Source organism: Convolutriloba macropyga, chromosome 1, assembly GCF_964194025.1.
Source record: "Convolutriloba macropyga chromosome 1, txConMacr16.3, whole genome shotgun sequence".
NCBI lineage: Eukaryota > Metazoa > Xenacoelomorpha > Acoela > Convolutidae > Convolutriloba > Convolutriloba macropyga.
This window is the reverse complement of record NC_134468.1, coordinates 57,725,219-57,741,020: the sequence shown is the minus strand read 5'-3', so window position 1 is coordinate 57,741,020 and position 15,802 is coordinate 57,725,219. Positions and strand designations below refer to the sequence as shown.

General features: G+C 33.3%; 1 protein-coding gene across 1 annotated transcript; it reads right to left on the bottom strand.

Annotated features, from left to right (window-relative positions):
- Positions 1-12,347: 12,347 nt before the first annotated feature.
- LOC142350008 (sulfotransferase 1E1-like) lies at positions 12,348-13,746 on the bottom strand. Its single transcript, XM_075401902.1, has one exon. The coding sequence runs from the start codon at positions 13,262-13,264 to the stop codon at positions 12,449-12,451; it is 816 nt and encodes a 271-aa protein (XP_075258017.1). The 5' UTR covers positions 13,265-13,746; the 3' UTR covers positions 12,348-12,448.
- Positions 13,747-15,802: the final 2,056 nt, after the last annotated feature.

Below are 15,802 nucleotides of genomic sequence, written 5' to 3'. Positions count from 1 at the left end.
TGCATGTTTGTCTTTTTTGTTGCACGACATAAACCTGATACTGTTATGTCTCAATTACTTCTCAGGCCGTATAATTGAACCTATTATCTGCTTTTTGCTCATTGAACTTACTGTCTCCTTTTTGCGCTCATTTGTGTCAGCGTGTAATTTAATCTAACTGATAAGAGGTCTCGAATATCTTTGTTGATTCAAACTTTTTTCTCTATTAGTTATATGTTTTGACTGATGACATCGACCATTTATCTTGTCGATGTCATTTCTCCGTAGTCCTCCTATAAGGAAGAACTGAGGATGTTCAGATGAGAAACAAGTAATGATTTAGAAGTCGTGCTGAAAACATCTTATTAATATATTGCCTTGACCGCTGTGGTGTCGTGAAATTGTTTCTAAAATTTCGGGTTCTGCCTGTTTTTTTTATTCTCCTGTCTCGTGAATTAGTCTCTTTAATAACAGACCCAACTGACTTCCTGAGGTATTTTAACCTAAATGTTGCAATGTGAAAATTAGTGACAAATTTTTGGTTTTAAAGGATTCACTGCCGTTTTCGAGCAAAGATGAGTTTATGAACTTTTTAATTTTGCCAGTATTTGTCCCTCTTTTTGTAGGTGCATGACGTACACTGGTTAATGACAGGGAGCAACCGCTTCCTATGGAGTCATGAGTGAATTTTATAGTAATTTCAGTTAAAAGGAAATGGTAATATTCGCTTTGAAAATAATTGTTTTCAAAAACAGAAATTCATTTTTGAACTTCGCACATTTTTGCTATTATTTGTCGACGTGTTACACATTCGGTTGGGGACAGGTCCCATATCTTTACTAATGAAGCATAGATAAATTTGTGCTTCTTAGGTTTTAAATGATGCGAGTTATTTTTTAAAAGATTTTGTTATTTTCTGAATATAGAAGTCATGTTTTTGTCGTAATTAATGTTTGTTATTTAATTTTTATTATTGTCTTTTCTAGTAGACCTATTAGCGGATCTTTCCCATTATAGCCCCCATGAAATTATAGCCTCCATTTTGGTATAGTTACCATGTTTGGGGGGCTATAGGTTGTCTGACCACTAAGCTGGGGGGGGGGGGGGGTAAAATGGGAAAGACCCTATTAACAACAAGTACCAACGGCACTCTAGCGTGACATTATTTTATTCCATTAGTGGGTTAATTAACGATATGTGTGCTTAGAAAGTTTTCTATCTTTTCATCATTTGAAAGTCAAATAATTCAAGAAAGTAAAGCGAAGCTGTAAAACAACTACTATATGGATTTGGTCCGGAAATCATTTATACCAAATTCCACACTACTTGGCCAATAGAACACAATTGTGGGTATACAGGTTCCAGAAGAACTCTTCCGGTTTTTTAATTTTTGTCGTCAAAATCAGCAATTCTTTGGGTCATGTGATATAAAAGAAAGTTTCTTCATTTAACATTGCTGAATAGCAAACATGGTTTTCAACACGGCGGATTAACGTTTTTGATGAAGAACGTCATGGCCATATTCAAACAAAATTTCTTCATTTTCCGCTGATTAAACTACTCTAGAACGCAAGAATAACATTTTACACAAAAATTGGTGTATAATAGTTCAATTTGTAAATAATTCAAATTGTCAACAGATATTGAAATTGATTAGAAGATAACGTAGAAAAAACAATTGTTGAAATTCAATTTTGAAGTTTTTTCAGAGAATTTCTGCTTTCTTCGATTTTTGCCTGCGTATAATCAGCAAATTGTACCGAATATCTTCTTTTGTAAACAGGTGAACATGGAGCTTTTCATTAAGAAGTTATCCAATTGCGGTAACTGGCTTGTCGAAAAATTCTGACCAAAATTTTTCTTCGGAAAAAGGTTTTCGACATTTTTAATATTGAACTTTCTGAAGAATTTTGTTTTTCAATAACATGTTGTGGTACTCTTTTGTGCTTTTTACCGATGAGACTGGACCGTTTTTATTGGAAATCTTGTAAGCTAGCCATTTTTCAGCCTGACTATGGATGATAGTCGTTGTTTTGTCAAAACCTTGCAATATAACCTTTTTTTTGCAAGATAACAATTTGGTCTCGAGTTGGGTTAGTTTCATTTGGCTGATTCTGAAAATTTTACTGTTCTGTAACCTCATGGCTTTACATGGCATTCTGTGGTACAAAACTGAGTTATTTTATTTCTAAATTGTTCCGACCCCATTTGTGGGGGGAGGAATTATATATACAAATGGTTTTTTGTTCAGAATTTTGGCCGATTGATATCTTTATCGTAGAGAAATGTGATTGGTATCATTAAAAAGCTCGTACAGCGTACAAATGACAAATAAAAGATCGCTTGAATTTCATTTTTTCGGAGGAGTTATCGTGGTTTAATTATTGTGTGAACAGGTGATAATTTATGTGATAATTTATTACAACATTTTTTAAGTGAAAAGTACATCTCGTGTATTTCTAGTGTGTTTTTTCTAGTGTGTAGAGTTTATGAGGAAATTGACCTTTGCTTGTCGGAACTTATGCATCTTATATATGCATCCTATACAATTGAAAATAATATGAAATTTATTTTGAACGTCGTGTTTAACTGAAGGTCAACTCACTATGTCAATTTTTTTTTGGAAATTTTACTGAAGCTCCAACTCGACGCCATTTCAAAATTGATTACGAAAAAGTTAACATTATAATCCCGCCCCAGTGAGTCTGGAATTTTTATCGTGTAAGATCTAATCAGATCTTACACGATAAAAAATTCCTCTTATCAGATCTTACACGATAAAAATTCTGGTAAGAGGAATTTTTATCGTGTAAGATCTGATAAGGCATCTTACAAGATAAACATCCCTCTTATCAGAATTTTTATCGTGTAAGATCTGATAAGACATCTTATAAGATAAACATTCCTCTTATCAGAATTTTTATCGTGTAAGATCTGATAAGACGGAATTTTTATCGTGTAGGATCTGATATGACATGTTTTAATTACTTCAATATAACCGTATAACGTAGTCAAGGTCCTATGAAAGTAAAAATATAATCGGTCAGCTAACCAATTATGAAACAAAAAATGCTTGTTGATTCTGTTTTGGCGACAGTTTTTTTGTGAGTCTTAACTGGTTACTATGGCTAAACTTAGCAGTCCACGATAGTTTTGGTCTTTGAAAAAAATTTTCAGCCTTGTTTGATAATCACCGCTTCGGAGAAAGCCCCTGTCACTCAAATAATCTTTTTTACAATATCTTATAAGTCTTAAAAGACAGTATAAGATATTTTTCTCTTTGTTGCTCTGACACTTAAGTGTTGCATGCTGTAGTTTTTAGGATACTGCTTGAGAGCAACTCTGAATTGTCTTCAATATGAAGAATATACCATACTTCAGGAATTTATATAAGCAGAAATTTTTATTGTGTAAGATCTTATAAGAGGAATTTTTATCGTGTAAGATCTTATAAGAGGAATTTTTATCGTGTAAGATCTTATAAGAGGAATTTTTATCGTGTAAGATCTTATAAGAGGAATTTATATCGTGTAAGATCTTATAAGAGGAATTTTTATCGTGTAAGATCTTATAAGAGGAATTTTTACCGTGTAAGATCTGATAAGACGGACTTTTTATCGTGTAGGATCTGATATGACATGTTTTAATTATTTAAATATAACCGTATAACGTAGTCAAGGTCCTATGAAAGTAAAAATATAATCGGTCAGCTAACCAATTATGAAACAAAAAATGCTTGTTGATTCTGTTTTGGCGGCAGTTTTTTTGTGAGTCTTAACTGGTTACTATGGCTAAACTTAGCAGTCCACGATAGTTTTGGTCTTTGAAAAAAATTTTCAGCCTTGTCTGATAATCACCGCTTCGGAGAAAGCCCCTGTCACTCAAATAATCTTTTTTACAATATCTTAAAAGTCTTAAAAGACAGTATAAGATATTTTTCTCTTTGTTGCTCCGACACTTAAGTGTTGCATGCTGTAGTTTTTTGGCTACTGTTTGAGAGCAACTCTGAATTGTCTTCAATATGAAGAATATACCATACTCCAGGAATTTATATAAGCAGAAATTTTTATTGTGTAAGATCTTATAAGAGGAATTTTTATCGTGTAAGATCTTATAAGAGGAATTTTTATCGTGTAAGATCTTATAAGAGGAATTTTTATCGTGTAAGATCTTATAAGAGGAATTTATATCGTGTTAGATCTTATAAGAGGAATTTTTATCGTGTAAGATCTTATAAGAGAAATTTTTATCGTGTAAGATCTTATAAGAGGAATTTTTTATTGTGTAAGGTCTTATAGGAGGAAATTTTATCGTATAAAATCTGATAAACGTCTTATCAGATCTGATAAGAAGATGCATCTCCTTATAACCTATTAGCAAGATGGTTTTGTCAAAATTTTGTCAGTTCTTACACGATAAAATTTCCACAATCATTAGGGCGGCTTTTTCAGAATTCTGCGATGAAGTATATCAAATAATATTAACAAAGTCAAAAATGGCACTATCTTTTACATTACATAAAAATTAATTATAAAAATACTTCAAAAACATTAGTTTCTTCAGAGTTTTTTGTATTCTATGGGAAATTATAGATCAACCTGCTACAGAATGTGGAAAATAATTTTTTATGCCTTTTCAAATCATTTGGTTCTTGAGGATATTAATTGAAAAAATAAATTAAGGGTGAAGTTGATTGCAACATAACTCGGAATTGCGACATGAGTTGCATCATGCTACTGGCAACACAGTTCATGATTGTATCCCAGTGTTCGTAATTAAACAAACAAATATTTGAAGGAATACGTAGAAATGATTAAACTGAGCCAAGAACCGAAAGTTTTCTTGTTTTTCTGTGATGCCTTAAACTAACCCCTGCAGTTTTATTTTAATCCTGAGCCCCTTTAGTGGGGAGGAGGAACTACATACTCAAAAGGGGTTTTTTGTGCAGTAAATTTTGACCCATCAAAATATTCATCGTAGATAGTTGTGAGTGGCATCATTAAATAGCCCACCCAGTGTATAATACACATTTAAAAAGATTTTTTAAATGTCATCATTTCAGGGGATTTATAGAGGTTTAAAGTTTTGTGAATAACAGACTGATATTCGGGGTTTTTTTCACCTTTTCCGTACTTTTAGCCCATATCTGCTAATATTGCTGAAAATTGTTAAATTTGTTGACAAAAGTGTTATTGGTTGTGCCTCAAAAGATACAAGAGGGTTGCTGAAAGATTTGGTCATCAGAGTTTTCGTTCGCTAAATTTTTCTATTTTTTTTTAATTTTTAGGACCCTCTCATCAAATATTGTGCCAAATATGCATTTTAGCCCACTTTGTTTAATTTTGCCAGAAGTAGGGGCCTGAAAGCTGCTAACCCAATCTTCTTCAGCTCCAAAAGAGGGCTAATTTTGTCTCGGTTTCGTATAAGAGTTTTCTTGAATTGAAACATTGCCTCACTAATTTAATTCAAAATGTATCCAATAAACATCATTTAATTCTGATATATTGAAAAATTTCATCTGCCAAATTATCTCTTTTGCAAAAATTTGGAACAATCAGGTGTTTTAATGCTTAGCTATATCAGTGGTAGTTTTCTTCTCATCGTTGACTATTACAATGAATGTTTTTTGGATAATGTTGCGGCACCATCTACTTTTCACAATTTTTTTTAGATATAATTACTGACGAAAACGATTTAAAATCGAGGTTCAATTAAGCTTCGAATCAACATAAATTTGTTTCATACTTTGTGCCTGCGTTTTTTATTCGCTTTGCAGTCCGATGACTTAGGCCTATTAATCAAAATATCCAATTGGCTTCTCTAATTGGTACAAGAAAGTTGTACACATCAATAAAGTTGAAAGTGAATTTCTTTTTGACAACTAGAGCGAATAAAGTAGTACGGTTTTAATGTCATAAAAAACTCTTTATTTAAAAATTGGTGAAATGCGGAATCATGTACGTGTTATAATTTTATTTCTTTAAATGCTTTAGAAACTGTAAAAAATGCTATAGAAAAATGCACAACAAGTACTGAGAGGAGCTGATCGAACCCAATAATGTAATTTACAGAATTTTTTATACGTATCTCTACTCAATAAATTTTCAATTGAAACTCTTTGCCTCTCATGATGTTCCCATTATTTCGCTTTTATCAATTCTCTTATTTCTCTTAAATTATCAGTTCCGTTGCATCAATTTTTCGAAAATCTGAAATGCGTAAATTAGAAAATTGTGCGGCGATTGGTACATGGTAGCACTATAATTTTTCTAAACTAAAAAAAACTAATCTTAAAAATCTCAATTTCAATTATGTCTAACAAAATTTTAAAATCTTTTTTAAAAAAAATTGTCGCCATTTTTTCTACTGTTAAAATTCAGTTGTTTTGTCAATAAAAAAATTTGTTGTTAACAATTAGTTTAATCTCAAAAACGTTTTTTTAGTGGCAATTTCACGCGTTTTCAATTTTTGAATAAATGATTGTTTAAAAAGTTGAAATTTAAATTTGAATACAGAAAAACTTTGAGGGTCATGTTTGACAGTAATTGTTTTTGATTCTGAAGCATCTATTAGATCGGTTTTTGTTTGTCATAGAAAAGAGAAAAAGTTTTTCAGTTTTGTCTTTATAAGAATCCTGGAAGTAACGCACATGGTAGAGTTATGTAAGCCCCAGTTAATTATCCCAATGAAATAGGCTGAGGAAATTTGAAAACAAAATTCTAACAGCGAAACGCAATTCTAAAGTTGAATATAAACAGAAAACAGGTCACAAAAAGTGCGACAAAGTGTTTGTTGATTGCAAACCAAATATACAGACCTTTTTCAGATATAAATTTGTTGATAATTTTTTAACTTGCTTTGGCATGTGAAGTCACATCAAATACGTGCAGTGGTCAACTGTTTCCAGAAATTGAATACCGAAACAACAGATTTGATAATTGATGATTTTGTTTTCGAAGTACAACAGATTCTTTCGCGTTTCCTCAATTCCAATCATCCCATTCTGTTTCAATAAAAATTTGGTTTGGCTTAGCACGTCAACAGCCATTAAATGAAATTTCGCTTCAATTTTTCATGGCTTATGTCATTGAGATGATAACTCATTAGCTGGTTAACTGCTGTGCAATCTCTATTACAAGAAATTGATGCAAAATAAGCTTAAACTAATTAGGTCTCTTTTCGCTGAACACAAGGAGAGGTCAAAGATGCTGCTTTGACAAAGCGTCTATAAAGAAACTAAATTGAGCAACTGTGTTTTGCATGCCTTTTTTTCTTTTTGCAGTCTGATGACTTGGTTCAAATCTGTTCAATATATCATTTAATCTGTTCAATCTGTTCTATATCAACCTTCTAGCTTCAACCTTCAAGCGAGCATTGAAAGCGGTTGTTGACCTTCAGCCAAAAAGTTCTAATTTCTTTGTGCTGCAACTGTGTTGTACTATTAACTTTAAAGCATAAGAGCGTTGCATCCATTTCGTTTTCTCTATTTTTTCCTACAGCTTTTTGTTATCAATTTATCATCATTTGATGAATTCAATGGATGATACAAGCGGAAACCCGGGCTCTTCAGGTCTTGTGACTTGAAAGTACACAGAAGATGCGGAAAAAAAACAATAGTTTCAGAGTTGGAAATTTAAAAATTTTTCTCAAAAACAGTTGGATGAAATAGACAACCTTAAGAAGATAACAAAAATATTGAATGATCAATTGCGCGTTCAAGAGCCTTATACCAGAAAGGGTTCCTTTGCTATAGTAAACCCAAAATTTGAAGCGCGAAAAAATTTAACGAGATGAAAACAGATGCACTGAAATTTTCTCAAAGTTTTTTTGAAAATATGAATACCGTTTGAGAACGTGAAGGCTTGCCACATACTGCCCAATAGATAAATTTCGATGCAAGTACCATCGGTAAAATGTGAATTCCTATATTTTGATGACAAAAACAACGTCTGTTCGAAAAGAGGCCAGCTCAACAAGAAAAACAACCCCGTCAATAGAAAACACATCTACATCAACGAACTTTTCCAGAGATTGAAATCAGTATAGCCAAAAAAGAAGCTAAAAGTGTGACTTGATTGTGTCAACACACAACTGTGTACTGTCAGTTCTGGTTGAGAACGGCCTAGCTCTAATAAATTTTGGTTTGTATATGCCGTTCTCAACAAGCACTGACACTGCACAGTTGTTTGTTGACACAATCAAGTCGCATCTTTAGCTTCTTTGGCAATACTGATTTCAATCTCCGGAAAAGGTTCGTTGATATAGATGTGTTTTAGCTGGCGGAACTTCACAAAGTAAAACCAAATGAAAGAAAACGAAGCAACAATATTAAAAAACTGGACAGGCGATCGGAGGGAAACATCACGTCTCCGCCCAAGAAAATACAATTTGTCGATAACAACTAAAAAAAAACAAGAAAACAAACTCAAGACGACTCAATTCTTTGTGTTTGCTTCAACTGCCTATGCTTTAATGTGTATTTCTTATAGTCACAACGACGGATAGTATGTTCAATGAACTCATTAGGCATGTTTTTTTAATCTGAGCCATATTAAAAAACTTTTTTTCTAAACACAACACTTTTTTTCCGATTTAATTCATTATTTTTTTTGAAGCTGAGACATTCTCTGCTTGCGATTTTGGCGGGCCGTTTTTCGCCTGGCCGCAAGACGCGCGACTGAAAAAAAGCAAAGACTGTGAGAAATAAATCAGCTATTGCAGTGCATATTTGCGATATCCGCGAACACAAATTTTTTTCAGCGGAAAACCCCCATAAAAACGAATGGAAAGGAGGGAAAAAGAAAGAAAAAAGGTAAAATGGGGCCTATCGGCAACCAATTTCTCACTCAGAACTACAGCAAACCAATGTTAATGCCAGTTGCAGTAAGTAAGTCACTTGATTCATGTCCATTTTCTCAAGAAACTTAGACCGATGATTGTAAGTAGGCAAAATATTATTCTACAGAACATAAGTTCCCTTCAAAAAATTTTTCATCTGCTGCATTTTCATTTAGAAACCTTAAAATCTAAACCTATAGCCCTTCTTTGCTTGACAGAAATTTGGCTTCAGAATCATTACGAAACGTCACAATTCTCAGTGAGAGATTACAAAATAATTAGGCAGTTGTGCGAGAGTGAAAGTAGGGGGTGGCGTAGGTGTCTTCGTTATGAACAACAAGAATTTTATTGAATTGAAAAAAAGCGAATACAACGATTTACAGGCCCCAACAATAAAGATAAAAGCAGATAAGCAGCATTATCTGATAATTACAGGTATATATATTCACACTAGAAAACAAACCATTGTGTATTTTCAAAGGCTTGAAGATTATTTATATACCTTACCAATAGACTCTGAAGCTAAGCATATACTATGTGGAGACATAAACGTTATTTTTATGGTTACTAGTGCAAACTTCCGGAAAAATCACATGGCTGACAGGAAATAACCTGTCTATCCTCGCTATAGTTGAAAATAATGAACCAACACGCGACACCTCAAGCACAAACTCAACACACGATGCGTCTTATAAGCACTTTATCTTCTGTCCACACTACTAATTCCACACTTTCAGACCATCATACAAAAACACTAACCAATGAACAATCTCCAGAAAACTCTTCCAAGGGGCACGAAAAGTTTACAAAGAAAATGGCCCAAATTAGAAAACGGTAAGGTTGTTGAAAACCTTACCCAATATATTGATGGACAATTTAATAACAATCACCGATAATGGTAGCGAATGGTCTCCCGATAAGGCTTTCAAAAAACTGCACAAAATTTTGATTGATATGCTAGACGAAATTCTACCAAAATTAGATTCAGCTAAAACTGGAGTACAAAAAATGTGGATAGATAACCACGTGAAAAACAGTGCGGCAACAAAAAGTTCCTCGGGATATGGTGTCTACAAAACTCAGATAGTACTGCTCTACGAAAAGCTTACAAGGCTCGTACTAAAATTTTCAGAATACTATTTAGTCAAAAACAAAGACATCTTTTTTATAAAATGCAATCGAAAAAGAAGCAGCAACTGGCAAAAAAAAATTTTTCAATCTCCCAAATCAAAAAAATTGGGCAACATTTGACCGGCTCAGCACAAAAATCAAAAAGTAGAAAACATAAAAACTCAACAGTTTTTTCTCAAACATTTGAGTAGAGCTAGCAAAAGCCTTTGATATAAAGCTATGAAAATAAAGATATGAAATATAAAGATATAAAGATATGAAATGAAAACTAAAAGAAATTCCATGTTTTATTTTTACATAACTGGTAACGAAACCATGAACAAACTGCAATTGCTTCGAACGAAATTTAGTTTAGACTGCCACCAACATCATTTAGTTTAGACTGCGACTTCTCAAAAAAGTATCTCGAGCAGTTATCCCACTACTTGAAACATTATATAATGAGTGTCAGAACCATAGTTTATTTTCACAGGGCCTGGAAATTATCAAACTAGTGCCTTTTGTTCAAAAGCGGTGATCATAGTGAACCCACAAACTACAGACCGATCTCACTACCATCCAATGGCAAATTGTTTGGAAAGTTTTTGTTTAAAAGATTATACTCGTTTTTGAGCAAAAAGAGCATTTTTTCAGAAATTCAATTTGGTTTTCAAAGCAAATTAAATACTGTTGACGCCGTTGCTCCACTGACTGAAGAAATTACAAAAAATTCGTATAAATCGAAATATTTAACTAAGTGCATTTTAAATGATCTAAAAGCTTTCGATACAGTGAATCATGAGCTCTTGGTAAAAAAATGTGAACACTACGGACTTCGAGGGTTGCTACTGAAATTGCTTGATTCTCACCTGAAAGGCCGACTCCAATTTATTAAAATAGGCAAAACTGAATCAGCAAAGAAAAAGCGTTAACTTTAGAGCCCTACAAGGAGCAATTCTTGGTCCACTGCTTTTCATCAGCTGCCTCAAGAACGTTCCATACCAAAAATCAAAAGAAAGCAAGACCATACTCTATGCTGACGATGCAGTTGTTTCTAATAAAGGTACTACCGAGATTGTAGGGATAAAACACGATGACATGCTAGCTGCAGTTGCGCTCTGGTTTCATAAAAACAGAGTAAAAATTAACACAACAAAAACAAAACATATGATATTTGGAGAAGGTCGCAATCTAAACCAGCACAGACCAACAATTGATCAGGCAGGAATTTAACAGACCAGCTTTTTTCAATACCTAGGATTATGATAAACAACCTGATAAAATTCAAAGATCGGTTTAACTACGTCAAAGAGAAACTTTTGAAATTCTGTTGCCTTTTTTACCGATTACGCCTTATTTTCACGAGAATGCAGCTTCTACAATTTTTTATAATGATTTCAATCCAATAGTACAAACAGGAATTTTAACCTACGGATCTACTAATGAAACTTTTTTAAAACCAATCAACATGTTGTTTAAAAGTTTTTTAAAAGTTGTTTTCTGGAAACGTAAACAGGAGTCGGTCAAGCCAATACGAGAAGCAACGCCTCAGAGTTATATGCTTTTTTAATATTCAAACTACTGGTAAAACCAATAAAAAATCAACCGCTAAGAGAAACAGTAGCGGACTCGGACTTTAATGAAACCATGAAAAGGGGAAATCGTGAACAGTGTGTACAAATTGAAGACAAAGATTCATTAGTAAATCTTTGAAATGTAAAGTTCTTGTGCTGCTACAAACGGCACTTAGTTGTAACAATTCTTTTATTGAAGATTTAAGAACAACAGAAGAAGCAAGCATAAAGGAATTACAGAACTTTTGCCATACATTTTTAGAATCCTTATATATTTGGTAACCAGTTGCTAGGCAGACTCTTTCATATACATTAGAGCCAAAACTTATCAGTTGCTACAAATCGGTTTTTTATTAGTTAGCCTCTACTAGAAAGGGTAAATTTCCTTTTTTAAACAGATTTCTTTATTGATAGTAATTGATTGTGTCTGTACAATGTATGTAATTTTTGCTACTATTTTATGGTAATGGCATTACGAACTATTTAATATTATTATTACAATTAATATTATATATGTTCATGATATCCTTCAATTTTTTCAATGTTCTTGAAAACGAGACATCACTCGACAGGTATCGACCTAATTGAATGTCTCTCAAACATTGACTGTGCCAATGCATTGTACCTTTTAAACAGCGTTTGGAAATTCAAATCTAATCTAATCTAATCTAAATCTGCACAAAACTTTAAACCAAACACAAATTTTAAGAAAAACTTCATTTTGATAGTCTACGCTTGACCAGCTTTATAATGATATCAGCAAAAATTGATCGGCAAAAATTGAGTGAACAAAAAAACCGGTTGAGCATACAGCTTCTCCCCCACCGGAACAATGATCAAGCAAAAGCTGATTATATGTACTTTTCACCTCGTGCTGACCGATCAGAGGTGATCGTATCAAAATTACAGAATGGACAGATATTATCAAACAATATTAAATGTCACTCTTAAGATAAAAATTTTTCGATATGACTGATCTCAGACAAACGTTCACGAGTAACGTCATTGAAGTGTTGAAATAGCGATTCATTTAGGTTATCATTTCCTTTCTCTGAAGCAGTTTTTCTGTTCGAGACTGCTATCCACTGTTTCATGTTGTAGAAAGCGGTGACTTTTTCTACATCGTCGATGTTGCCTCCGCTTGTTCCTAGGAAGTCGGATAATTCCGTCACTTTGCCGTGAAAGTCAAGTAAAACGTCTTCATAGAACATGAAAAAACAGCGACTCTCATTTTGTCTGATGAACTCAAACCATGCGGCACACCATTGCCAATAATCGCCATAATTGATCGGCCCGTTTGTGAACCAATCCACAAATTGTGCCATGTCTTGTGGTTGCACGTACTTTGGGATGTGCAGATGGAAGTTGTAGTAACTTTTGCAAACTTCTTTCGGCTTTCTGAACATAAAAACACATTTCGGCTTTTTGGTAAATATCTCTTTTGGGGCTAAGGATGGGGGCAAATGTGTTTTCAGGAACCTAGGTGACGTAACTTCATCCAAGTTGACATTCGGCGAAATGAAATGCCGCATTTCCAAAAATGGAAAGTGTGAATGCAGTTCCCTGTTCTTCAGCATATCACCCAGCCGATTTGGGCCGTGTTGTAAGGCAAGCATAATGTGTTGTGTCCAAGTAGTACCTGAGCGTGGGTAGGTGATAAGAAACACGTCATCATCTCTTGTCGTAAGGCTATGAACATCTTCTAGAACTTTCTCAGTTATAATACCCTCATGGCCAAAAAATAATCCTTTAATGAAAGGCATGTTGTGAGGAACCTCTGTATGAGCTATTGAAACAAAAAATTCTATTCCTTCGGCGATAAATTTTATTTCCAATATTTGAACTGCGATGTCAAATCAACCGATTCTAGTTAACGCTAAATGGCGTTTGTTGCCAAAAAATCTAGCCAAAAGAGAGCAATTACTATTAACACTTTGAAGTATAAATAAACAGTCCGAAAGTGTGGTTAAAATTTGAAAAACCCATTATTCTAGAAAAAAACTCAATTATCAGCGAAATGAATAATTTGATAAACAATTATTTTAACGGCTTTCAAATGAACATTCGCCCTCTACAGACTGAGCAGAAAACACTTTTTGTAAACCACTTTTTAATCGTATCAATTATCGATAGTCTGGTATCAGATTACATGTGAGTTAAAAAATATTTTACAAATAACTCGCACTAAACGTTGCTTGTGACAATTTGGTAGCTGGTGTATTTATTAAAACTTTATGCAATTGTACAGCTCGTTCAACCAGGGATGAATATGCAAAAACACAACAATGTGAACAATGCTTCTAACTGGTTTTCGTCTGCATTCATGATCAATTTTCAATGCAGTCTTAGTCAGACACGAACTTTGCGCGTTCTCATTTTTTGTTGTTAATAAGAAGACAAAGTAGAGTTGTGATCTTAGTCACGCCGGTGTAGTAAAAACATAAAAAAGTTGTACTAAGTTGTTAAATCTATTCGAAATGCTTTTAACGTGGAGTTTGAAAACAATAATTTTCATTCGATTCTCACATATTTTATTCTTGGTTATTTATCGATTATTTCCGAGAAATGGCCAAAATGTTAAAATATTGCAATTTTGAATTTCTCCTAGGGCAGCTAATTAATAGAGCAGACAAAGATTTTGTCCCATTTCAAAATTTAGATCCTACTTTTTTCCTTCTGATTTCTTGTCTCATAGTCTCATTAGTTAACGGTCTCATTAGCTCTCTATTGAGCCATGAATCAAAACCCATTTATTACTTTCAAATCGTATCTCAGCTTCTAACAACTCTGGCACTACTTGTTTTGAAAAATCAAAATTTTTGTGCTTTGCCATTTTTCTCGTTCTTTTGTCCGATCTGTTTGCCTCATTAATCACTGGCCTCATTGGTTCTTTAAATAATAGTTTCTCTAATGATAAGTCTTTATCATTCTTGCCGCAATTGTATGGCTCAAACAAAAAGTGGGTACGCCGCATTTGAGTGGCATCGTCATTATTTCAACCTCAACAAGAGAACAATATGCAAAAACACAACGTGAACAATGCTACCAACTGTTTTTTGTTTGCTTTAATAATATTTTTTCAACACAGTCTTTTGCCAAATGAAAAATTTGCCTCTTATTGAACTTTGATTTTTATCTACAGTCTTTAATTTATTAGACATCTCTTGTTTACAGAGGAAACTTTTGACCTTTTGAGTTTTGCCCCTTTCTGTGAATTTTTTGGTTGGGCAATCATTTAGTCTAATAAATGACTAAGGGATCTCTGATATGGAAAAATAAACTGTTTTTGTTCTTTTCAAATTCTGAAATCATTTCGACACCACTCATTTTCTTATCCGTGAAATTTGTTGATTGCCCATTATTTGTAGTTGAATTGCTTGTCCTGTCCTTTAATTTAAACAAGGAGGCTCGTTAATGTGCGTTCGCACATGATGTTCCGACCCGCGCTAAATTACCTTTTTGACTTAACTGTCTTTTGACGTAACTTTTTGGCAAAGAGATAAACAAAAATAGATGTTTGAGTTTAAAAAAATCAAGGGCATCTGCCATTAAAAAGACTACGAGAAAAAACAACAACAACAACAAAAAAGCAAACGAAAAATGCATGGCACAAACTAAAAATCTAAAATTAAAAGCACCTAGTATCAACGTCAAATTACAATCAGACAAAACCCTAACTACACAAAATTTCTTTTTCCTAACTCCACTGAAGATAGTATTTTTCCTTAATAAAACTAGGTAACAAGTTGACAAACAGAAGAAATAAGGAGGCGATTTTCAAACATCAATTAACATTTTTCAAACCAATTAATTTCAAAAGTCTTAAAAATCCTTAGCTTTTAACAAAATAATTCTTAATAAACGTAGTACGTCATAATGAAACCAGTAGGACCTGACTTTGGTTAGACTAAGCCTTCGGAATGGACCAAAGAAGCAGGAAAAATCAAAAAACGGACAGCAGTTAACAAACATTGCAAAAACACAAAGTATTGGTGCCATTAAAATAATTAGCTAATGTCTGAAAATTATGTACTTCTATTCCAATTTCTAATTATACAATTTCAGCTAAAATTATACGAAATGAATATTTAATTTCAATTGGGCCATATTTGAAAATCATTTGGATCTGTTATTACGCGATTGTGCTAATGGAAGAGAAGAAGAAACACAAATACAAAACTCACAAAACTTTTTATGAAAACGCATATTGTCCAACAAACAAAACATCAATTACGTCACAGTATCGGTAACCATGTTCATTTTGTTTTAAAAAGTAATTGTATGGGACCTCTCAATGATGA